Source organism: Ovis aries, chromosome 2, assembly GCF_016772045.2.
Source record: "Ovis aries strain OAR_USU_Benz2616 breed Rambouillet chromosome 2, ARS-UI_Ramb_v3.0, whole genome shotgun sequence".
NCBI classification, from domain to species: Eukaryota; Metazoa; Chordata; class Mammalia; order Artiodactyla; family Bovidae; genus Ovis; species Ovis aries.
The window spans coordinates 117,943,382-117,969,262 of record NC_056055.1 but is presented as its reverse complement, the minus strand read 5'-3'; the positions used below and the strand labels follow the sequence as shown (position 1 = coordinate 117,969,262).

At 45.9% G+C, this 25,881-nt stretch overlaps 1 protein-coding gene across 1 annotated transcript in view; it reads left to right on the top strand.

The window, feature by feature from the left end:
- Positions 1–25,881, top strand: part of MYO7B (myosin VIIB) — a 97,347-nt gene that overhangs the window by 5,967 nt on the left and 65,499 nt on the right. The window contains exons 2-5 of the mRNA XM_027964673.2: positions 13,744–13,785; positions 20,711–20,824; positions 21,874–22,026; positions 23,399–23,583. Coding sequence (XP_027820474.1) covers positions 13,768–13,785; positions 20,711–20,824; positions 21,874–22,026; positions 23,399–23,583 — 470 coding nt within the window. The 5' untranslated portion in view covers positions 13,744–13,767. The remainder of the gene's footprint in view (positions 1–13,743; positions 13,786–20,710; positions 20,825–21,873; positions 22,027–23,398; positions 23,584–25,881) is intronic.

The following is a 25,881-nucleotide window of genomic DNA, read 5'->3' as shown; positions in this document are numbered from 1 at the left end:
GTGTGCTTGTATATGTGTTCCTAACTCATTTCCGATCAAGCACAGAGACCCGGTACTTGACTCAGTCAGTCTCTCCCATCAGGAAGCTTCCGTAGCCTCTTACCCGTCTCCATCAGAGGGCAGATAGACTGAAAACCACAATCACAGCAAACTAACCAATCTGATCACACGGACCACAACCTTGTCTAACTCAGTGAAACTATGAGCCATGCCGTGTAGGGTCACCCAAGATGGACGGGTCATGGTGGAGAGTTCTGACAAAATGTGGTCCACTGGAGAAGGGAATGGCAGACCACTTCAGTATTCTTGTCTTGAGAGCTCCATGAACAGTACAAAAAGGCAAAAAGATAGGACACTGAAAGAGGAACTCCCCAGGTCAGTAGCTGCCCAATATGCTACTGGAGATGAGCGGAGAGATAACTCCAGAAAGAATGAAGAGACGGAGCCAAAGCAAAACAACACCCAGCTGTGGATGTGACTGGTAATAGAAGTAAAGTCTGATGCTGTAAAGAGCAATAGGAACCTGGAATGTCAGGTCCATGAATTAAGGCAAATTGGACGTGGTCAAACAGGAGATGGCAACGTGAACATCGAAATTTTAGGAATCAGTGAACTGAAATGGACTGGAATGGGTGAGTTTAACTCAGATGACCATTATATCTACTACTGTGGGCAAGAATCCCTTAGAAGAAATGGAGTAGCCATTATAGTCAACAAAAGCAATGTTGGATGCAATCTCAAAAATGACAGAATGATCTCTGTTCATTTCCAAGGCAAACCATTAAGTATCACAGTATTTCAAGTCTATGCCCTGACCAGTAATGCTGAAGAAGCTGAAGTTGAACGGTTCTATGAAGACCTACAAGACCTTTTAGAACTAACACCCCAAAAAGCTGTCCTTTTCATTATAGGGGACTGGAATGCAAAAGTAGGGAGTCAAGAAATACCTGGAGTAACAGGCAGATTTGGCCTTGGAATGCAGAATGAAGCAAGGCAAAGACTAATAGAGTTTTGCCAAGAGAATGCACTGGTTATAGCAAACACCCTCTTCCAACAACACAAGATATGACTCTACACATGGACATCACCAGATGGTCAACACCAAAATCAGACTGATTATATTCTTTGCAGTCAAAGATGTAGAAATTCTATACAGTGAGCAAAAATAAGACCAGGAGCTGACTGTGGCTCAGATCATGAACTCCTTATTGCCAAATTCAGACTCAAATTGAAGACCATTACAGACCATTCAGATATGACCTAAATCAAACCCCTTATGATTATACAGTGAAAGTGACAAATATATTCAAGGGATAAAATCTGATAGACAGAGTGCCTGAAGAACTATGGAATGAGGTTTGTGACATTTTACAAGAGGCAGGGATCAAGCCCATTCCCAAGGAAAAGAAATGCAGAAAGGCAAAATGGTTGTCTAAGGAGGCCTTTCAAATAGCTATGAATAGAAGAGAAGCAAAAGGCAGAGGAGAAAAGGAAAGATATACCTATTTGAATGCAGAGTTCCAAACAAGAGCAAGGAGAGATAAGAAAGCCTTCCTCAGCAATCAACGCAAAGAAATAGAGGAAAACAATAGAGCGGGAAAGACTAGAGATCTCTTCAAGAAAATTAGAGATACCAAGGGAACATTTCATGCAAAGATGGGCTCGATAAAGGACAGAAATGGTGTGGACCTAACAGAAGCAAAAGATATTGAAGAAGAGGTGGCAAGAATACACTGAAGAACTATGCAAAAAAGATCATGACCCAGATAATCATGATGGTGCGATCACTAACCTAGAGCCAGACATCCTGGAACGTGAAGTCAAGTGGGCCTTAAGAAGCATCACTATGAACAAAACTAGTGGAGGTGATGGAATTCTAGTTGAGCTATTTTAAATCCTAAAGGATGATGTTGTGAAAGTGCTGCACTTAATATGCCAGCAAATTTGGAAAACTTAGCAGTGGCCACAGGACTGGAAAAGGTCAGTTTTCATTCCAATCCCAAAGAAAGGCAATGCCAAAGAATGCTCAAACTACCGCACAATGGCACTCATCTCACATGCTAGTAAAGTAATGCTCAAAATTCTCCAAGCCAGGCTTCAACAGTACTTGAACTCTGAACTTCCAGATATTCAAGCTGGTTTTAGAAAAGGCAGAGGAACCAGGGATCAAATTGTCAACATCTGCTGGATCATTGAAAAAGCAAGAGTTCCAGAAAAATATCTACTTCCGCTTCACTGACTATGCTAAAGCCTTTGATGGTGTGGACCACAACAAACTGTGGAAAATTCTGAAAGAAATGGGAATACCAGACCACCTGACCTACCTCTTGAGAAATCTGTATGCAGGTCAGGAAGCAACAGTTAGAATGGGACATGGAACAACAGACTGGTCCCAAGTAGGAAAAGGAGTACGTCAGTGCGATATATTGTCACCCTGCTTATTTAACTTATATGCAGAGTACATCATGAGAAACGCTGAACTGGATGAAGCCCAAGATGGAATCAAGATTGCCGGGAGAAATATCAATAACCTCAGATATGCAGATGATATCACCCTTATGGCAGAGAGCAAAGAACTAAAGAGCCTCTTGATGAAAGTGAAAGAGGAGAGTGAAAAGTTGGCTTAACACTCACATTCAGAAAATGAAGATCATGGCATCTGGTCCCATCACTTCATGGGAAATAGATGGGGAAACAGTGGAAGCAGTGACAGACTTTATTTTTGGGGGGCTCCAAAATAACTGCAGGTGGTGACTGTAGCCATGAAATTAAAAGACGCTTGCTCTTTGGAAGAAAAGTTATGACCAACCTAGATAGCATATTAAAAAGCAGAGACATTACTTTGCCAACAAAGATCCATATAGTCAAAGCTATGGGTTTTCCAGTAGTCATGTATGTGAGAGTTGGAACATAAAGCTGAGCTCTAAAGAACTGATGCTTTTGAACTGTGGTGTTGGAGAAGACTCTTCAGAGTCCCTTGGACTGCAAGATCAAACCAGTCAATCCTAAAGGAAATCAGTCCTGAATATTCACTGGAAGGACTGATGCTGAAGCTGAAGCTCCAGTACTTTGGCCACTGGATGCGAAGAACTGACTCATTGGAAAAGACCCTGATGCTGGGCAAGATTGAAGGCAGGAGAAGGGGATGACAGAGGATGAGTTGGTTGGACGGCATCACCAGCTCAGTGGATGTGAGTTTAAGCAAGCTCTGGGAGATTGTGAAGGACAGGGAAGCCTGGCATGCTACAGTCCATGGGGTTGCAAAGAGTCGGACATTACTGAGTGACTGAACAACAACCATTACTGTATTGCTCTCAGTTTCTCCTTTTATGCCTGTTAATACTTGCTTTACATTTCTACGTGCTTCTGTGTTGGGTACATGCATGTTAACGGATGTAATATCCTCTCCTTAAATTTATCCCTTTACCGTTATATAATGATCTTCTTTGTCGTTTGTTACAGACATTGTTTTAAAGTCTCTTTCTTCTTAGATGAGTATTGCTATTCCCACTGTCTTTCATTTACATTTACACCAATATCTTTTCCCACACCCTCACTTTCAGTCTCTGTGTGTGTTAATCTCTGAAGTGATTCTCTTGCAGATATCATATAGATGAGTCTGGTTTAGAACCCAATCAGCCACCATATGCCTTTTGATTGGAGCATTGCCATTTTACTGTTTATTTTCCAGTTGATTTTGTAGTCTTTCCCTAGTCTTCTTTTTTTTCCCCTTTAGTTTCTTCCCTTGTAGTTTGATGATGTTATTGATTGGTATGCTTCTGTTCTTTCTCTCTTGCTTCTGAGTATCTATGGTAGGCTTTTGATTTGTGGTTACCGTACGGCTCATGTATGTCGACCTATAACTGTATCTGTTATAAACAGGTAGCCCTTTAATTTCAAACACGTTCTAAAAGATCTACTCTTTTTTTAAAAATGAGTACCACAGGTTTAATTAACATCAATCACTCACATAGTTACAAAAGATTTTTCTTGTGATAAGAATGTTTAAGATCTACTCTCTAAGAGTTTTCAAATATACAATATAGGGTTGTTGACTGTAGTTACCATGCTGTACATTTATATCCCCAGAGTTATTTATCTTATAACTGGAAATCTTTACATTTTGACTACCTTATGGTAAAAAAATCTATGCTTAAAAATTCTCGCCCCAAACCCAGTTTGTATTTTTGGTGTCATATTTTATATCTTCATGTTTATACTGTCACTGATTATTATAGTTATACTCGGTTTTATCCTTTTTTTGTCTTTTAATCTTCATAATAACTTATTTAAATGGTTGATACTCAACCTTTACTATATGTCTGTCTTTACTAGTGGGATTTTTTTCTTTCTTATAGGTACTTCCTTCTTCTTATAACTTTTTCCCTTTCTTTGAAAAGACTCTTTAGTATTTCTTTTATGGTTAGTTTAGTATTGATGAACTTGTTTTAGTTTTTTCTTATCTGAAAAGTTTTTCACCTCTCCTTCAATTTTAAATGATAAATGATAATCTTGGTGGATACAGTATCTTGATTTCATGTTTTTTTTTCCCTTTCAACATTTTAAATATATCATGTCATTCTTTTTGGCATGTAAAGCTTCTGCAGAAAAATCAGTTGATAGTCTTCTGGGGGTTTCCCTTGTATATAACTCTTTGTTTTTTCTCCTGCTGTCTCTAGAATTCTCTCTTTTTCTTTAACTTTTGCCACTTCAGTTATGATAAATCTTGATGTGAGTTTGTTCTGTTTATCTTGTTTGGGACTCTATGCTTCTTGTACCTGGATATCTGTTTACTGCTTCAGGCTTGGGAAGTTTTTAGTCATAATTTTATAAAATGCTTTTTTTGAATTTCTTCTTTATCTTGTCTCCTGGGACCCCTGTGATGTTGATATTGGTATACTTGATGTTACCCCAAAGATCGCTTACTCTGTTTCAGTTTTTTCAATTTGCTTTTCTTTTTACGGGAGATTTTCATCATTCTACCTTCCACACCACTTACGCATTTTCTGTATCACCTACTCTGTTGCTCATTCCTTCTAGTGTGCTTTTCATTTGAGGTATTGTATTCTTCAGCTCTGACTGGTTCCTTTTTATATTTCCTAGTTCTTTGTTAAAATTCTCCCTGTGTTCATCTATTCTTTTCCCTAATTCACTTAGCAGTCTTATTATCAATGCTTTGAATTCTTTATAGAGTAAATTATTTCTGTTTCATTAGTTGTATTTTTTTAGGGGTTTCCTCTTGCCCTCTCAATAAACTGTCTTCCTCTCTCTTCTCATTTTAACTGTCTTTCTCTGTCCCTACGAATCTGGGTGAAACTGTTGCACATGGTGGTCCTGAAGCGGTGTTCTTATGGGAGAGTGTCCCTGCACACTGCCTATGCCCAGTGGCTTTGCTGTGAGATATGGATTCGATGTGAACACAAACGCCGTTTTTCCTCAGGGTGTGCTGGCAGCTATCACCGTGGTGCTAGGTGGGGCTGGAGAAAGGGGGGACAGGGCTACAGCCAGGTGTGAAGTGGGTCTTCCGCTTTGCCCAGTGGCTAATACTGCCTTATTGAGGGTGAGGTTAGGTAACAAGTTGCTGGAACAGAAGCCTTGTGTGTCAGGTGTGAGCTGGCTTAGTCCCCTTTCAGTGTGTGTGTTCCCTTTACCCGCGCCAGCACCTTCAGCCCCAGAAGTGAGAGAGCCCCAGCCCCAGCGCTGGAGCGAGAGCTGGTGTGGGCATTCAACAAAGGCTGGGCATGGAGTATGGTGATACGGCCACAGTCAGAGCCCTGGCCTGGCTCTCGTCTAACACCTGTGCAATCACCAGTGAGGACGGCCACTCCCTGCTAGGAAGCCGCTTAGCACTGAGCTGCCAGAGTCTCCCGGCCAAGCCTTTCCCTTGGTTAGGGCAGCCCTCCCTCCCGTGCGGAGCTGTGACGTGAGGGGAGCAGGGCTAGCGCACGCACTCTGCTCAGGCCAGGGCGTGCTCTGGAGTGGTCCTGGGAAGCACGTCAGCTGACTGTGTGATCTCAGTCTGCCCTCTCCTGTCCGCTTTGGGAGCAGGCGAGGGTCGTGTGCTCTTCACAAGCAGGGTCCAGTCTTCCCACAGCCCTCCTGTTAGTCCCACTGAGCTGCCAACAAGCCAAGGGGGCTCGTCTTCCCTGTGTTGTACTCAGGGCTGGGGAACCCAGTGAGGGGCTCAGACTGCTTCCTTTCCGGGGAGGGTCTCTGCCTGTGTAACCTCTTCTCCTCTGAGTCCCCTCCTGGGGGCACAGATTCCAACCTGATCGCTTCTCTTATCTTCCTACCCAGTTCTGTGTATATCTTTCTGAGAGTCTTGGTCATACAGGAGTCTTTCTGTTAGTCTCCAGTTAGTTTTCTGTGAGAACTTTTCCACACATGGATGTATTTTGGGTGTGTTCATAGGGGAAGGTGAGTTTACTCTGCTATCTTGGTTTGGATGCTCATCTTTTTTAATATAGTCTTTCAGCATTATAAGTTTCCTTCTAAGCAAGTTCTCACTGCATATATAAGTTGTGTCTTCATTTTCATTTAATTGAAAACACTTTAAGAATTTTTCATGAGACTTTGACTTGTATTATTTATGTTTCTTAATCTCAAAGTATTGGGGGATTTTCCAGCTATTTTGATTTATAGTTTAATTTCTTTGTGGTCTAAGAGCAGACATTGTATGGGTTTTATTTTAAAAATTTGCTCAGGAGTTTTTATGATCCAGAAGGTGTTCTATCGTGGTGAATGTTCCATGTGAACTTGAGAAGAAGGTATATTCTGTTTTCATTAGAGGAAGTATTCTATAAATGTTAATTAGATCCAGTTGACTAATAATCTTATTCATTTCAACTATGTCCTTGCTGATTTTATGTCTGCCAAATACATTAATAACTGATAAAAGCATGTTGAAGTCTCCAACTGTAATATTGGATTTACCTTTTTCTCCTTGTAGGTTTACCAGTCTTTGCCACATGTATTATGATTCCCTGTTATTAGGCACATACATGTTAAGTAATGTTATATCTTCTTTGGGAGTTGGCCACTTTATTATTATGTTATTCCTGTTTATATTCCTCATAATTGTCCTTGCCCTGAAGTCCACACTGTTTTAATTAAGTATAGCTACTCCAACTTTTGATTCGTTTTAACATGGTATATTTTTCTCTATTTATCATCAGTCTATCTGGGTCTTTATATTTATAGTGAGTTTCTTGTAGACAACATATAGTTGGAAGCCTCACGCTTTTAAAAGGTGAAATCTTTGGATCTAAGCAATCATTCGGATATGAGGATTATAGGATGACACAAATGTTTTCTTCAACAATTGATAGTTTCATTCACTGAGATGAAAAATGAAGGGGAAAGAGCAGCTGGAAGACAGAGGAGATGTGTATTCATGTTGAGTTTGTTGTGCCCATGGCCTATCTGCTGGAGATGCCCAGGGATTAGAGCTTTGGTGGATCTAAAGTTCCAGATAGAGATGAGGGTTAGAGACATTGAATGCAGCCAAGTGCTTTGATCCTGTCAGTGGCCCTGGGAAAAGGGTGGGCACGCACAAGGGGAGTGGGCAGACTGAAAGAGAACAGAATAAGGACCACCAGTTTGATAGAATTCTTGGATTTCAATGACAGAGTCCAGACGGCTTCACTCAAACAACAAACTGAAAACACGCAAAGACAAGATTTCTCTCTTTGTGTCATTCCCTCTTGGCCTGCCAACTTTATTCTCTCCCATCATCTGCAGTGATTTTGGAGCCCCCAAAAATAAAGTCTGACACTTGTTTCCACTGTTTCCCCATCTATTTCCCATGAAGTGATGGGACCGGATGCCATGATCTTCGTTTTCGGAATGTTGAGCTTTAAGCCCACTTTTTCACTCTCCTTTCTTACTTTCGTCAAGAGGCTTTTTAGTTCTTCTTCACTTTCTGCCATAAGGGTGGCGTCATCTGCATATCTGAGGTTATTGATATTTCTCCTGGCAAGCTTGATTCCAGCTTGTGCTTCTTCCAGCCCAGCGTTTCTCATGATGTACTCTGCATATAAGTTAAATAAGCAGGGTGACAATATACAGCCTTGACGTGCTCCTTTTCCTATTTGGAACCAGTCTGTTGTTCCATGTCCAGTTCTAATTGTTGCTTCCTGGCCTGCATACAGATTTCTCAACAGTCAGGTCAGGTGGTCTGGTATTCCCATCTCTTTCAGAATTTTCCACAGTGTGGTGTGATCCACACAGTCAAAGGCTTTGGCATATCATTGGAAAAGACTTTGATGTTGGGAGGGATTGGGGGCAGGAGAAGAAGGGGATGACAGAGGATGAGATGGCTGGATGGCATGACTGACTCGATGAACACGAGTCTGAATGAACTCCAGGAGTTGGTGATGGACAGGGAGGCCTGGTGTGCTGCGATTCATGGGGTCGCAAAGAGTTGGACACGACTGAGTGACTGAACTGAACTGATCAGCTATTTTGGGGACACAAGGATCATGGTCCCGCAGTTCTGGAATCATATTTCAAAACTTCGAGACTAGAGAAAATCAGTCCCCAGTTCCGATTCAGAACATTCCAGGGAAAGCCTGTGACTGGCCCTTGCTTGCATTACACCTCTTCTCTGGGGCACTATGACTCACGGTCCCTATCAGAAACATTTTGGGCAAAGGGAGGAGAATTTCCCCGAAAGAAAATAGAGGAAACCATGTCAGGCAGACTGAAAGCATCAGCTTCTCCTTCAGACGCCAAGAGATCAAAGTGAGGGACGGAGCCCTGGGAGGAGATTGAGGGCAACCCCAGAACACAAGGAAAGACAGGGAGGTGCGGTCCTGCAGAAGTCACGCGGCAAGCTCAGGGAGCAGGGCACGGCGGGAAGAGTCCTGGCACTGACGCGGGCAGCGTTGTCCCTGGGGGGTCGGAGCAGTGGCGGCGGGTATCCACACGCAGCCCAAGGCTTGGGAAGGTGTGAAGGGCGAGAGGGCGGAGACAGCGCAACTGTTTCAGGCAGTTCAGCTGTGGAGTAGAAACAAGAGGAAGGCAGTATCTGGAGGGGTCAGGAGGCCAAGAAAGTTCATTTTAAGATAATCAAAACTTCAACTTGAAAATGTTACTGACAAGGGGGTAATGGAGTTATTTTCTGGTGGAATTATCACATCACTAAAGCAGGCTTTTTGATACATTAAAAAATTTTAAAGCAAAACAGAAGTTTAGATTTTAATTAAATTTATAGGGTTTCTTTTTTTAAAGCTTTTTGTCACTTTATTATTATTATTATTATTTTACTTTATTTTACTTTACAGTACTGTATTGGTTTGGCCATACATCAACATTTCTACGTTTTGCTTTACAGAATTGCTTGTTTGCTTCATAGAATTGCTTGTTTGCTTCAGCTGTCTCCTTCCCATCTCTACTCTTGGAGGAGATGGGAACAGGTCTAGAGTCCAAACACTTGTAATTTTGTATTCTGGTATCTATTCCTTGAGTACAAAACATTCCCTTCCTTGGTTAAGATTCCCGAGTTTTTTTTCTTTTATAATAAAAACAAACTCCACCTTTGTCCCTAAAAAAAAAAAAAAGATAGACAAAACTTGCATCTTTATGTAGGAAGGAAAAGTCAGGAGAGAAAGAATGAATGAAGATGAGAGAGAGAGGGGTGATTGTGTTAGTTGTCTACTGCTGCATAACAAATTACTCCAAGATTTTGCAGCTTAAAATGACAAATATTTATCTTCCCACCAATTTCTGAAATCCAAGAGCGGCTTAGATGGGTGGTTCTGAGCCAGGAACCCTCATGAGGTTTTTGTTTGGTTGGTTGGTTCGTTTTTGCTGTTGGCTGCACTGGGTCTTATTCGCGGCATGAAAGATCTGTTTTTTTGAGTTGCCACATGTGGGATCTAGCTCTCTCACCAGGGATAAACCCAGGCCCACTGCACTGACAGCTCAGAGCCTTAGCTGTCGAGCCTTCAGGGCAGCCCCTTATGAGATTTGTATTCATTTTCTAGGGTCACCATAACAAAACGCCACCGACTAGGCAGCTTAAGCAGCAGATATTTCTGTCCTCACAGTTCTGGAACTAGAAATCCCAGATCAAAGATGCTGGCAGGGTTGGTTTTTCCCAATGCCCCTCTCCTTGGTTGCAGACAGTTACCCTCTGTCCTCATATGATCATCCCTTTGCACACACAGCTCTGGTATCTGTTTTACTTCTTACAAGGATATCAGTCACATTGGATTGCGCCCCACCCTAACAACTTCAGTTTAATTCGACCACCTCTTTAAAGGCCTTATCTTCAAATACAGGCCCATTTGAGGTGCTGCAGTTAGGACTTCAACTTATGAATTTGAGAGGGGGAGTGGACAGTTCAACACTCCACAAGGTTACAGTCGGGACACTGGCGGGAGCTCTGGTCATCTGAAGCCTTGATCAGGGCTGAAAGATCTGCTTCCAACATCACTGGCTGTTAACTAGAGGCCTCCGTGGGGCTGCTTGAGTGTCCTCATGACATGGCAGCAAGTTTCCCCAGGCCGAGCAATCTTAGAGAAAACAAGGAGGAAGCCCCAAGTCTTGGAAGCTATATCTATCACTCCCATCTTATTCTGTTTGTTATAAGGAAGTCCCTAAGTCCACACCCATGGTAGGGAGAACGAATGAGTCCATCTTTGGAAGGGAGTACAGTCAAAGAATACTTTGTTGGGCATATTTTCATCACCACAATAATCGATTAAGCAAAAGCCCTGATGGAGGAGGCAAAAGAGGGCAGGGCTGGAAGGGTTAGCGTGGAGCTGTCAGCGGCCCCTCCCCTGGGCATCTCTTAGGTGCCCACAGGTATAGGAAAAGGCAGGGATTGAACAGAGCTGGAAGCTGAGGGTGATTTCTCTCTCTCTTTTTTTTTTAAAACTTTCTCGGCGAGCAGCAGCTGGCGCAGCATGCCGGCGGCGGGACAGGCGGCGGGAGCCGCCGGGTGGGCGCCGCACCCCAAGCGCGCTACCCGGGGCGCTTGGCCCGGCGGAGGACCGCGGCGGCAGCGAGAGCGTCGGGGAGCCGGAGGTGCCGCGCCCCTCCAGCCGGAGGGGCAGCCCGGGTCGCTCGGCTCCGCGCACCGCTGCGGAACTCAGCGTGCTGCTCCCTCCTCCGCCGGGATCCCCACTGATTTCCCTTTTTTTTCAGTGATGCAGATCAAGGAGTTCTGCAGAGTGATTAGTGGGAGGGAGCCTTGAAATTGGAAGGATTTTTTTTTTTTTGGAAGAAAGAGCTGACTAGAGCCCACTCAAGGATCCCCAAGCATTTCTAAAGTCTTGGGGGAGGTACAGGTCATGAAATTTCCCTGGTCCCTGTTGTCAAGATGGTGTGACCCATCCTTGGAATGCTCAGACTTTGCAAGGTGAGAGCAGGACTCAACAACATTCACAGGACAGGAGTGAAGGTGGACAGAGGGGTCCACAGAGTGTGCAGCTCATTGTACTGCTTGTATTCCATTTATGGGTACTTACAAAAGTACTTTGTTCCAAAAAAGATTTAAGTTCAGTTTCCAGGCTGGTTGAGACAGAGATGAAGCTAGGATAGTTGATAGACTGGGGAGAAAAGCAGAAGCTGAGGAGTTGTGATGAAATGAGGGACCAGTTGCCATGGGCAGAGGGCACGGCGCTGGTCTGGGGTGTGGCGGCTGAGTGGCAGCTGGAGGACGTGGCCTCTGCGTGCAAGCATGGGGTCCTAACCAGTAGACTGCCAGGGAACTCCTCGGAGGACATGGCTTTTGGAGTGGAGAAGTTCTGGGATGTGGGAAGACCAGGGGAAGTTGTGGGAAGTGGAGGCAGTGGAGTCTGGGAGGGCCGCATGGCAGGTTCAACCCCCAGGGATGGCAGGACTGGTGGGGAACGCCTGTGGGGCAGATCCTGGAGGCTGGAGAGGGATGATGTCCACGGAGGCCAGCGCCATGGGTGAGGGCGCTGAAGAACACAGGTAGGCCTCAAATTCCTAGCTGAGGGGAGAAGTGAGGAGCCTGGGCCACAGTGGGGAGTCAGAGATAGAAAATGCCCCCTGCCTCTTCCCCACCTGCCACCTCATTGGGGTATGTAAGGTGGTAAGATGGATCAGCCTCTCTTTGAAAGAGCTGTAGCCTCTTTCAAGGAATCTCAGTCTGAGTATTGCCTTTTACTTTTTAGGTGCTCCAACGAATGCTGGGAGGTATAAATTGCCATAAACATATTAATGCCCATGCACTAAGTTAAAAATGGAATGAGAAAATTCTTTGTTCAGCAGAACAAAGAGGCAAAGACTCTCTGTCCCATTTGCCCGCTGCCTACGAGACACTTCTCTCACCTCCCCAGTCTGCTCAACCCAAACATGCTGACCTCGCATCCTCTGTGCTTTTCCCTCTGCCTTCGCTAGTTACAGCATCCCTAGAGAGTGTCCCTTTCTTTCCACTGTGAATTCTTGCTCATCTGACAAAGCCAACGTCAAAGGACACCCTCTCCAAGGGCTTCCTTCTCTGTTTCGCTGAACAGATATTTCCTAAGTTCCTCCCAGGGGCAGGTCTGCATTACAAGCTGGGAGTATGAGACGAACAAAAAAGCCAGTCTCTGTGTCAGGATGCTCAATACAGAGAGGGCGGGGCTGGTGGTGGGCGGGGCTCCTCCTGAGATCAGGGCCCCGCCTTCCCTCCCCGACTAGGGGGCAGTTACTCAGGCCTGCCTGATGCTCCCCGGGTACCAGAAGCAGCCAGGCGCTGAGACAGGTTTGAAAGAAGGCAGGTCCAGACTGAATTTCCAGCTCTGTTACTGATAATGGGTCACCTTTCCTTTGTTGAGTCCCATGAATGAAATGGGGGTTCAGTGTTTTGTGGGTACCTGAGGTTTAGATCAAGTATGTTGCATCTCAAGTTCTGCTGGCTGGTTCCCTCAGCACTCTGTGTGACGTATGGTAATGACTGATGTTCACAGATGTCTGACCAGACACAGTCTGAATTTCTGGGTGGCAGAGATGCTGTTTTGAGCATGTTCAGAACCACTCAGCTCCCTATGTTGAGCCGAGTGCCGAGTGCAAAATAGACGTTCAGTAAAGATGAGATAGATAGGGCTTCCCTTGCAGCTTAGCTGGTTAAGAATCCGCCCGCAACGCGGGAGACCTAGGTTCGATCCCTGGATTGGGATGATCCCCTGGAAAAGGGAAAGGCTACCCGCTGCAGTATTCTGGCCTGGAGAATTCCATGGACTGTATAGTCCTTGGGGTCGCAAAGAGTCGGACATGACTGAGTGACTTTCACTTCACTTCAAAGATGAGATAGGGCTGAAGAAACTGAGAGAGTCTCCTCTAACACTTGCCGTGGGACTATGACACATCCATCCACTCTTTCCAGAGTCCTTTCTTGGCCCCGTGCCAGGCACTCAGGGCTACACTGATAAGCACTGTGGCCCCTACCGCCAGGGTGCCAACTCATGGTCATGAATGCTGCTGCTGCTGCTAAGCCGCTTCAGTCGGTCTGACTCTGTGCGACCCCATAGACGGGGGCCCACCAGGCTCCCCCATCCCTGGGATTCTCCAGGCAAGAACACTGGAGTGGGTTGCCATTTCCTTTTCCAATGCATGAAAATGAAAAGGGAAAGTGAAGTCACTCAGTCGTGTCCAACTCTTAGGGACCCCATGGACTGTAGCCTACCAAGCTCCTCCGCCCATGGGATTTTCCAGGCAAGAGCACTGGAGTGGGTTGCCATTGCCTTCTCCGTTATGAAGACTGACATTCTGCTTTTTCTCTGCATACAGGCTGTCGGGAGCAGCTGCCTCAGGATGTCAGGGCTGAGACTGGTAAGAATTGCATCTCTTCCATCAAGGGGTTGTTCGTGGGAGTTGCCAAATGCTGACTCAAACCACTCCCAAGGAAAGAAGTAAGGCAGTGTGACCTTGGAAGGAAAATACCAGACACAGGGAATTTGAGGGAAAAGTCAAAGTCACTCAGTCATGTCTGACTCTTTGCGACCCCAAGGACTATACAGTCAATGGAAGTCTCCAGGCCAGAATACTGGAGTGGGTAGCTGTTTCCTTCTCCAGGGGATCTTCCCAACCCAGGGATTGAACCCAGGTCTCCCGCATTACAGGCAGTTGCTTTACCAGCTGAACCACCAGATTGTATTACCTGAAGAAAATGAGTTTGGCTAAACTTGGCCTTGGCAGGGTGGCCACGTGCGCAGAGTAATCCCTCACTTATACTCAGGGCTTAAAATGTCTTGACAAAACACATACTATATAGCACAGTAAGAAAAGATACTAAATATCTTGTAATAACCTATCATGGAAGAGAAAGTAAAAAAAGAATTGTTCAGTCACCAAGTTGGTCCGACTCTTTGTGACCCCATGGACTGCAGCATGCAAGGCGTCCCCGCCCCTCACCATCTTCTAGAGTTTGCCCAAGTTCATGTTCATTGAATCAGTGATGCCATCCAACCATCTCATCTTCTGTTATCCTCTTCTTCTTCCTTCAGTCTTTCCCAGCATCAAGGTCTTTTCCAGTGAGTCAGCTGTTTGCATCAGGTGGCCAAAGTATTTTTTTTTTTTAAGTTACTTTTTTTTATTTTTTAAATTTTAAAATCTTTAATTCTTACATGCATTCCCAAACATGAACCCCCCTCCCACCTCCCTCCCCATGGCCAAAGTATTAAAGCTTCAGCTTCAGCATCTGTCCTTCCAATGAGTATTTAGGGTTGATTCCCTTCAAGACCAACTAGTTTGATCTCCTTGCAGTCCAAGGGACTCTCAAGAGTCTTCTCCAGCACCACAGTTTGAAAGCATCAGTTCTTTGGCACTCTACCTTCTTTATGGTCCAGTTCTCACATCTGTACATGAAAAAAAAAAAAATATATATATATATGTATATATATATATAACTGAATCACTTTGCTATACACCTGAAATTAATACACCATTGTAAATCAAATGTATTTCAGTAAAATTTTTTAAGAATAAAATGAGAAAATAAAAGAACCTGGAAAAAAATATCTTGACAACAGTATTTTTCGCTTGCTAACTTCTCCATTTATCTAAGTAAAGGCAGCCCAGAGCTACTTCTAGGCCCATCTTTTCTCCTGTGGGAAGGAAGGACTGGTGTGTGGGCACGTGGGACAAGCCACAGTGCGCATTTCAGCCAATGGCTGGAATAGCCAGCCCACCTCGGAAGACTGAGGATCAGGTCTCTCGGGAGTGGATTCTTTGTATCTGTGAGATTCCTCGCAGTGATTTCTGTCTCAGGCTAGGGCAGGAGCTCTTCCGCACCATGGGCAGAAGTCAGTTGTCAGGTATTTCTTATCACAAAGAGCAGTGAAGAGCTAGATCCCTCTGCTTTCTGTGACTCATTCTCTATTTCTTTTTTAAAGATGTCATTTATTTATTTGGCTGCACTGGGTCTTAGCTGAGGCACACGAGATCTTCGTTGCGCCATGTGGGATCTTTACGTGTGTCATGCAAACTCTTAGTTGCAGTGTGTGGGGTCTAGTTCCCTGATCAGAGGTGGAACCTGGCCCCCTGCTTTGGGAGCGTGGAGTCTTAACTACTGGACGACCAGGGAAGTCCCTCAGGCCCTATTTCCTCTTCTTTTTTTAATCATTTATTTGTTTATTGCTTATTTTGGCTGCGCTGGGCCTCCATGGCTCTGTGCGGGCTTTTTTCCCTCCAGTTGTGGTGAGCAGAAGCTATTCTTCACTGCGGGGCTTGAGCTTTCACTGTGGCGGCTTCTCTAGGCAGGGGCTTCCGTGGTTGCAGCGGGCAGACTCTGGGGTGTGGGCTCAGTAGTTGTGGTGCAGGGGCTTCGTTGCCCTGAGGCACGCGGAACCTCCCTGGGCCAAGGATTGAACCCTGCTGCAGTGGCAGGCAGATTCTTATCACTGTGCCACCAGGGAAGTCCCCATCCTTTGTTTCTTGAATCTCCATATCGACTTTACTTTTTTTTTTTTTTTTTTTTTCAGCTGATGGCTTTTTCTTTGCCTCTTCTTGCTCATTCTTTCCCTGATTCGGCTGCTTCTGCAGTCATCTGAGTTCATAAAGAAGCTCTACTTGCTGCTGCTTGGCTTCTCATTTATTTCCTCGGAGAGCTTTGGCCAAATGGAGGGAATGAAAGTCCCATTACAGCTCTTTTATTTACTCTTCTGGCTCATGTTGGGCTGACATCTTAAAATTCAGTATGAATTGGAAACGGTCTCTCTCTCTTTTTCATCTCTGGTTAGTATCGAGCTTGTGTGAGATGCCCATCATCTGTCTTTGATAATTTTCTCACTTTGGTGATTTCAGCAGCTCTTGTAGCAGCGCAGTGCAGTTTTCACACTGGAATTTCATCCTTGTAAGAAACCTTCTCTAGGTCTCTGAGGTTCCTGCTGTGATTCAGTTAGTTCACTGAAACCAGTATGTTGTTCAGGCTGGTCTTCTATATCCTGTAGCAACTGTTTTTGCTGTTCTTTTTCATTTAGATTTCGGTTTTATACAGTTGTTATAGACACACAGTTTAAAGAATCAGTCTCCCACTTCCTCTCCCAGAGAGGTGACCACCACTGACCTTCTAGTTAATTCTCTGATACTTCTCTCCGTGTGTACAGGGCCACTTGAGTTTTTTATTCCAGGCATCATCTATAACTAATTTTCCACTGGGTGAGAAAGGCCTTAGCTCCTCACTCCTATCCTTGCCCACAGCACTCACAGTGTCTCTCCTTTCTCCCCAAATTGTTAAATCCCAGATTACAGGGTTTACTTATTTTATCTAAGGAAATGCTCCTCTCAAACCCAACTTATGATTCTCTGGGGAAGGGTGGAAGAGGGATAATTAGGGAGTGTGGGATTGGCATGTACACTCTGATATATTTAAAGTGGATAACCAGCAAGGACCTGGTGTATAGTACAGGAAATTCTGCTCAATATTATGTAGCAATCTAAATGGGGAAAGAATTTGAAAAAGACTAAATACGTGTATAGGTATAACTGAATCACTTTGTGATACACCTGAGACTAATACAACATTGTTAATCAACTATTCAGTTCAGTTCAGTTCAGTCGATCAGTCGTGTCCGACTCTTTGTGACCCCATGAATCGCAGCACGCCAGGCCTCCCTGTCCATCACCAACTCCCGGAGTTCACTCAGACTCATGTCCATCGAGTCAGTGATGCCATCCAGCCATCTCATCCTCTGTCGTCCCCTTCTCCTCCTGCCCCCAATCCCTCCCACCATCAAAGTCTTTTCCAATAAGTCACCTCTTCACATGAGGTGGCCAAAGTACTGGAGTTTCAGCTTTAGCATCATTCCTTCCAAAGAAATCCCAGGGTTGATCTCCTTCAGAATGGACTGGTTGGATCTCCTTGCCGTCCAAGGGACTCTCAAGAGTCTTCTCCAACACCACAGTTCAAAAGCATTAATTCTTCAGCACTCAGCCTTCTTCACAGTCCAGCTCTCGCATCCATACATGACTACTGGAAAAACCATAGCCTTGACTAGATGGACCTTAGTTGGCAAAGTAATGTCTCTGCTTTTGAATATGCTATCTAGGTTGGTCATAACTTTTCTTCCAAGCAGTAAGCGTCTTTTAATTTCATGACTGCAATCACCATCTGCAGTGCTCCAATATAAAAGAAAACGTTTTTTATAAAAAAAAAAAAAAAGAAAGAAAATGTTCCTCTCAGTTGAACCCTGAAGTGTACTCTAAGTGCTAGACTGTAATTACCTTGTTCCTTATCTGCTTTGTTTTCTCTGTACTTATCACAACATAACCACCACCTCACCCTACCTCCACCCAGCTTTCTCCCAGGTATGTCAATATCCTTGTAAAATGATTCATCTGGCAGTTCAGTCAATGTCGTCCTCAGGAGAAGGTTTCTCCCAGAGCTTCCAATGCCATATCTAAACTCACATCTTCTACTTCTGAGGCACACATCTCAGGATCCTGGGGTCTCCTTCACAACCACCCTGGACATTTCTTTCACCTCTCCTTTACCTGAATCTCTTTTCTTGGACCCAAGGTTTTTCTGTTTCTTGGTTTACTCTCCTGTTTTGATCAAGCACAACCTGTAGTAGCTTCCTGAGATAGGGTGCACATGGAGTAAACATTTTTAATAACTTGCACGTCTAAAGCTATGTTTATTCACATTTGAATATCAGCTGGACTTAGGATTCCATACTAGATATAATTTTCCCTGAAAATTGTGAAAACATGTACTCCTTCTGATTTCCAGCATTGCTATGGAGAAGTTGGAAACCCTTCTAATTCTTGAGCCTTTGTATGAAACTTAATTTTTCTCTGAAAGTTCTTGTGATCTTTTCCCTATCCCAAATATTTTGGAACTTCATGATTGTGTATGTTGGTGTGGATTTATATTCATTCTTGGACTTATATTCATTCTTCATACTGTTGACTGAAATTTGTCCCCTAATTAATTTTTCTAAAAGACTTATGAGAAAATATTCATCTGAAAAATGTTTATTATCTTTATACAGAAATGACAATTGGGCTGGGTAAAAAAATTATTGGATTCTTTTTTCTATTTTTGTAATTGTGGTAAAAAATATCACATTCAATTTTCCATCTGAACCATTTTTAAGTACACAGGTCAATATTGTTATATATATTCACAGTGCTGTGTGACAGATGTGAGAACCTTTTCATCTTGTGCACTTGAAATTCTTCACTAGTTAAACATGACTTTCCATGTTTTCCTCTAGCCCCTGCAACTGCCTTTCCACTCTCTGTTTCTGTGATTTTAACTGCTTTAGACACTTTCTCTGAATGGAATCATACTGATTTGTCCTTCTGTGACTGGCTTCTCTTGCTTGGTATAATGTCTTTGAGGTCCATCCACATTGTAGCATATGACAGAATTTCCTCCTTTTTTAAGGCTGCATGCAATCTCAAAACAAAGAGCTGACTCATTTGGAAAGACCCTGATGTTGGGAAAGATTGAGGGCAGGAGGAGAAGGGGATGACAGAGGATGAGATGGTTGGATGGCATCCCCGACTCAATGGACATGGGTTTGGGTAGACTCCGGGAGTTGGTGATGGACAGGGAGGCCTGGCGTGCTGCGGTTCATGGGGTCGCCAAGAGCTGGACATGACTGAGCGACTGGACTGCACTAATATCCCATAGTGTGTAGTACTTGCTGTGCTATGTAATTTCATATAAGGTATTTGAGTATCTATGGATTTGGTATCTGCAGGGGCTTCGGCAATCAATCCCCTGAGGATTCTGAAGGATGACTGTGTATTTTACATTTTTATTTGTTCATCTGCCAATGGACATTTGGGTTGCTTTTACCTCTTGGCTATTATGAATAATGCTGTAATTAACATAAAAATGCAAATATGTCTTTAAGATCCTGCTTTGAATTTCCTTGGAAATTTGCCCAGAAGTGGAATTGCTGGATCATAATCCTACTTTTAGTGTATTGAGTAACCTCGTGCTGTTTTCCCCGGTGGTGTCACAAGTTTATATTTCCACCAGCAGTGTACAAGGGCTCCACTTTCTCTGCATCCTCACCAGCATTTGTTATTTTCTGTTCTTTTTATAATGGCCATCCTGATAGCTGTATTGCTCTTTTCCTGAGGTCTTTGTAGGAGTTGTTCAGCCCTCATATATGATTTGAATTTGTCCTGAATTATCTCCTTATAAGGGTACTTGTCTTTTTATCTGCCTACCCCTCAAAAAATTAACTCTAGGATCAGTATCTATCCTCGAGTTGATTTTTCTTTGTCATCATTTCAAAGAAAGGATGGTGTATCTTCAACCCATAATCCAAACCTTCATTAATTTCTGGAAAGTTGTCTTGAATTATATTTTTGAGTGGTTTTTCTGTCCGCCCGCCCTGCCCCCTGCTGTTTTCCTTCTTTGCGCACTTCAGTTGTTTGTATTCTCGCCTGCCTTCCATATCTATGCTCTTCTGCCTCATCCTAATTGTTTGCATTTCTTTGTCACTTTGCTCACTTTTCCTCTCCTGTGACCTTTGATCTTTACCCTGATTTTAGCAGTGCTTATTTCCTTGTTGTTGTTCCCAGTTTGCTTTCACTTCTGGCCCACACTTACTTGTTTCCCTCCATCTCTCTTTTGAGCTCTGCCAATTCATGTCTCATCCTTTTCAGCCGTCTCAGTGTCTAATATCTGAGCTCAGTAAATTTTTGGAAATCGTGGTGAAATACTTGGTTACAACCTTCCACTGTTCTGTGGCATTTTGTTTTCCCCTGGTGAGTGTTACTCACCTGCTCCTTTCCTCCTTTTACATTTCAGTATCTTTGTGTGTAGACCTGTGCTTTTCCCTGTGGGATTACTTCTCTTTCAGTAGGGTGAGCTTTCTTGGATCAGAAAGAGGTTCATGTGGATTAATGCTGTGTTGCAGGCCAGGAAGAAACCTAGTGAGATTTCAGTCTTTGCTTTCCCCTAGACACTGGGTTTGGGTACTATAGGGCTAGTCAAAGGGCAGAGACTCTCTTTTTGCACCTCACAGGGGACACTTTCCTGCAAAAACCAGGCCAGCGGAGCTTCCCCTGCCATCACCCATTAACATCTTGACAAGAACAAGAAAGGACTGGGGAGGGATGGGTAGGAGAGAGGGAAGAAGAAAAAACGGGAGGAGGAGAAGAGGAAGCTGGGAGGACAGGGAGGACAAGAGATCCCTTGGCATCTCTTGGTTGGAAGGGACAGCCCCCAGGGAGGTGAGTCTTGAGCAGGAAGGGGAAGGTGCAACGTGGATCTGACCTCTCTGTCCTCCAGGGTAACCACGTGTGGCTGAACCCCACCCCTGCCGACAAGACCAGGGTGGCCATCGGGGGCATCATCAAAGAAACCAAGCCTGGCAAAATTTTGGTTGAAGATGATGAGGGCAAGGTGAGTATGGCCACACACTCCTCAGAGGCTCAGCCTTCTCAGCTGCCGTCCAGAACCCTGAGCCCCCTCCCTTCTCTGGTGCTGCTCCCAACACCAGGGATTATAGAGCCCAAGTCTGGGAACCACGTGGCAGGATAGACCACAGGGGAGTCCTGTCATGGCGGGCTTCTATAGGGAAGAAGCAGGGAGCAGGTTTGAAGATGGAAAATTAGGACAATTAGGGGAGCAGGAAAGAGTGAAGTGGGAAAAGGGCTGGGGCAGAGAGGGGGAAGGGACAGAAGCTTGTTTTCAAAGTAATGCAGGGTGAACAGGAAGGACAGGATAAGTGAGGGAGAGAAACGTGCATGAGAAAGATGCCTGGAGGGGGGCCCCCCAGCACATGAGGAGGAGAAGGAGACCCATCTCACAGGAGCAAAGCAGCCCAGATGAGAGAGTAGGAAGCTCAGGGTGACCTGTTGGGGAACCAGCTCAGTCACCTGGCAGGCTGGGGAGGAGCAGGGGAGGGACAGAGGGGAAGGACTTGCAGACTGGGGCCTCCAGCTGGTCACTGAGGTCCTCCCTGGGCAGCCCTCTTTGCTGAGTGTCTGCAAAGTGAAGCATGTAGAGACTTGGCCTCCAAGGAGAAAATTCTAGAGTGTGGCCTGTGAACCCTATAGTATGGAAGCCAGTCACATATTAACAATAATGTCTCCTATTTGCAAAATGACATAACATCATTTATTAAAAAAAAACACTTGCACACTTTCATCCCAGCCATCTGTGAGACCCCAGCTGCAAGCTACCCCGATCCCAGTTGTAGCCATATCTAACTCCTGGCTCCACACTCCTCTGACCCTGGTCTCAACTTCACCCTTAGCCCCAGTACACACTGACCCCTGGCCCTAGACATGTGCTGACTCCAGCCTCGGCTTGACTCGATCCTTTGGCCTTCACCATAGACCAACCCTCCCAGGTGTGGGCCACCAGGGCAGCCAGTCCAATGAGGACATGGAGGAGAGTTTGGCCCTGGCAGAGGTCACCTGTCAGGAGAGCCTGTGCCCTTGTTTCAGGAACACTGGATCCAAGCGGAGGACCTTGGCACCCTCAGCTCCATGCACCCCAATTCAGCTCAGGGTGTGGATGACATGATCCGCCTGGGGGACCTGAATGAGGCAGGCATGGTGCACAACCTCCTGATCCGCTACCAGCAGCACAAGATCTACGTGAGTCTCCCTTGGCCATGCGTGCCCCCCCACGGCATGCTTGGGCCACACATGCTGAGCCGGCTGGGGAAGCAAACCGTGCCCCAGGCACGCCTGGCTTAGTCCCTGAGCCCCACACCCTCGCAGTGTGAGGATGCTCGTCCATCCCTGCTCCCCAGTCCGAAATAAGCAGGGGCATAAAGGCTTCAAGTCTGCAGATAGCTGACCTGCATGTGCCAGCACACTGCCCAGGATACAGTATACAGATCAAGTGCTGCCTCTCCCCCGCACCCGTGGCTGAGATGCAGGCCTGCTCTGATGGCCGAGGGGATCAGAGGCTGTGGGAGAGTAGTTTTCTGCCTGGTTTCTTTCCGGTCATGTGGCAGAGACAGGGTCACCAAGCAGAAGAGCGCTGCCCTTCTATGAAGTGATGGCCAGAAGGGCCGTGTAGGTAGATGCAGGTGCTTCCCCCGAGGCCTTGTGATGGATGGGCAGCTCGCATCCCTGCTCCAGCGCAGACTTACCAGGTGAGGTGGCATTCCAAAACTGACACCAGCCTGGCCGTGAGTGGGTGTGACCCAGGGGTGTCACCACCTGCCTGGGCCGCTCACAGGGAGAGGCGGCTCACTGACCTCTGACCAGCCTTGATCCTGGGATGCTCGGAGCAGGGGCCTCTGAATAGAGGGCAGGGTGGGAGAGGAGAGAGGCTTTGGAGGGCAGGGACCAGGCACTCAGAGTTCACACTGGCTGAGTGTGCCTCAGCTCCTGGGACTAATAACAGCAATAAATTAAGTTGAATTGCAGCTTATCCTTTACCGAAGAGCTTATGCTTGCATTCTTTTATCTGGTTGTCAGAGTCCTGAGTCCTCTCCTTCCCTAAAATGAAAACGAAGTCAGTGTACACGACCATTGAGATGACCGTCCCCATCCCAACCCAGAGGGGCTGGCAGGCCCAGTGGAGGCTCCGCATGAGCAAGCGGCCCTGAGCTGAGGCCCAGGAGGACTCTGAGGGCTGCGATGATGGCCCAGCCTCACTGAGGCTCCTGTGGGAGGCGGGGAAGACCTGCTTCATGCATTCAGTCCAGTTTCACTGAGCCGCTTCTAAATACCAGACAGAGCGCTAAGCAGTGACCACAATGTAGATGTTAGTGCCAATCATACACCGCCTCACTTAACGTTCCTGTGAAGGCACCCTCACCCAGGAGCTCTCGTTCTTGGTGAGCATCCTTTCCAGGGGAAGGATCTGAGCCGCCAAGGGTCTCATCTCTCAGCCCAGAATCAGTCCCCGCCTCCCTGCCAGAGTCAGCCATGCCTGGTGCCCTTGCAGAGTCACATCCCAAGTCAGCAGCGATCCTCAGATTAGGGGCCATTGACCACCTCCTCCCTTCCGCAGACATACACAGGCTCCATCCTGGTGGCGGTGAACCCGTTCCAGGTGCTGCCCCTCTACACCGTGGAGCAGGTACAGCTGTACTACAAGCGCCATGTGGGCGAGCTGCCGCCGCACATCTTTGCCATCGCCAACAGCTGCTACTTCAACATGAAGAAGAGCAAGAGGGACCAGTGCTGCATCATCAGGTGAGGTTCTGGGTGGGCCACCCACCATTTCTGAGCATCTCATAAAGGAGGGAGCATCTCCCTTCCCAAAACCTCTCCAGACCAGCATGCAACTTAGGGGTCCCCAATCAATGTGCTCCCCCTGCGTCTGGTTCCTGCGGCCCCTCCACCCTGAAACGTCCCTCCAAGATGTCCTTCCTTCAGAACCTACTCTTCTCCTATCATCAGGGCCTGAACAGCCCCAGCCTTCTGTGACTGTTTCCTGAAACAAGGAAGGAAGAGTGGGGATGGGTTGCTTTAGAAATGGGACCCAGGATAGGCACTTGGGGTGCAAGGATCAAACAGGGGAGATCCCTCAAAAACCTCAAGAGGGCTTCCCCGGTGGCCCAGTGGTTAAGACCTCCTGCTTCTAGTGCAGGGGGCTCAGATCCAATTGCCGGTTGGGGAACTAAGATCTCACACACTGCTGCCAAAAATAAAAAACAAAAATGGAACAACTTTAGGCAGATCTCAGAGAGGATGGCTCTCAGGCTGCTGGACCCAGAAGGGATGTGTCCCTCTGCAGTCCAGAGGCTGATCCTGACTCAGAGAGACTCACTGCCTGGCCTGGCTTCTCTGCCTCCTGCCCTCCCGGCACTCATGGAAGAGAGGCTGAGCAGGACAGGAAGGGGGAGAGGGAATTTGGCTCCAGGGCCCCTTGCTTGGGGCAAGTAAAGTCATCTAGGAAAGCCATCTCTTCATTCATTTATTCATTCGAGATTCTGCTGCTCTCCACGTGTGTGTCCCTCCCTTTCCTAACACGGCTAGACAGCAGCCAAGGAAAGGGACAGAAATCCCTGCCTCATGGAGCTTACAATCTAGAAGGGGAGACAGGCAATAAATAGACAAATTGTTTGGGCAGCTAATAAGAACTTTGAAGAAAAACACTGCAGGGAAAGAGGAAAGAGAGCAATGGGGTCACTGCCCGAGGTGGAAGGGCAGATTGGGGTGGCCTCTCTGAGGAGGGGCCGTTGGAGCAGAGATTAGAACGAGGTCCTCCAGGGCAGGTTACCCTGTTTCAGGTTCTCAGCAACTATCTCAAGTAGATACTCCTATTCCTGTTTTACTGCTGGGGAGACCTCCCACCAGAAAGGTGGATATTCTTTCCTAGTGACACACAGCTCTCAAGCAGGAGCGGCAAACCCAGAGCTCTGAAAGAGAAGACGGAGAGGTGGCCTGGCCAGGAAGCCTCACCCTCCGGACAGCAGTGCCTGCAGAAGAGCCCAGGGCACCTGGGACGTGGGCGAGGCCCTGAGTCCTCCGCCCTCAGAGTCATCTTCCCATGCAGGGGCGTCGTGTGAAGTGTCACCCTTATGCCACACACTCCTTCACCTGTGTCAGGGAAGAGGAACGTTTGGGTCAGAACTTTTTAAAAACGTAATATTTCCAGATGAAAGCTTGTTTGTCTGGAGTTTGCTTCAGTGTAGTACAAGAGGGATGTCCCTGGCAGTCCTGCGGTTTAGAATTTGTGCTTTCCGTGCAGGGGCTGCAGGTGTGATTCCTGCTCGAGGAACTAGCATCCTGCATAGTGTGGGAGAAAAAACGGTACAGAATGGGAATCAAAACTGGTCAGGAGTTGCAGCTGGGACTGGGACTCTAGGAGTTCATTGAGAAGACTGTAAAGTGCAAGAGTCCCCTGGGGATCTTGTGAAAATGCAGATTCTGGCTGAGCAGAGCAAGGGAGCCTTGAAGTTTGCATTTCCAGCTAGGCAGCAGGCCTTACTGGCATCTAGGCCATACTTTTATTCGCAGCGTAAGGCAGCATTCTGCCTTCATTTGTAATGTTTGACGCTTTCTATAATTTAAATCCTCCGTCCATGGGATTCTCAAGGCAAGAATACTGGAGTGGGTTGCCATTTCCTTCTCCACGGGATCTTCCCGACCCAGGGATCGAGCCCGTGTCTCCTGCATTGCAGGCAGACGCTTTAACCTCTGAGCCACCAGGGAAGCCTGCATAATTTTAAAAAGTTCATAAAAGCAACATTTCTCCCTTTATAATAATAATAGTGTTAATTACTGCAATCCTGAGTGTGTGCTATGTGCCAGACATAAGTATAGTTTTCAGTTTAAACATTCTAAGCAATTTTTATCTTTACTCTGATTAATTATTTTAGTGTTAAGGTTTAAAGCATGTAGTTTTATTTTGGTTTCCTCTTTAATTCATCATATTTTAGAAGAGCGCCTGTAATTTCTAAACATAAAATACTTCCACCTTTTAACTCGATTTCTAATTTAATCACATTATGATTAATATTTTCTATATGTTATTGACTCTGAAAT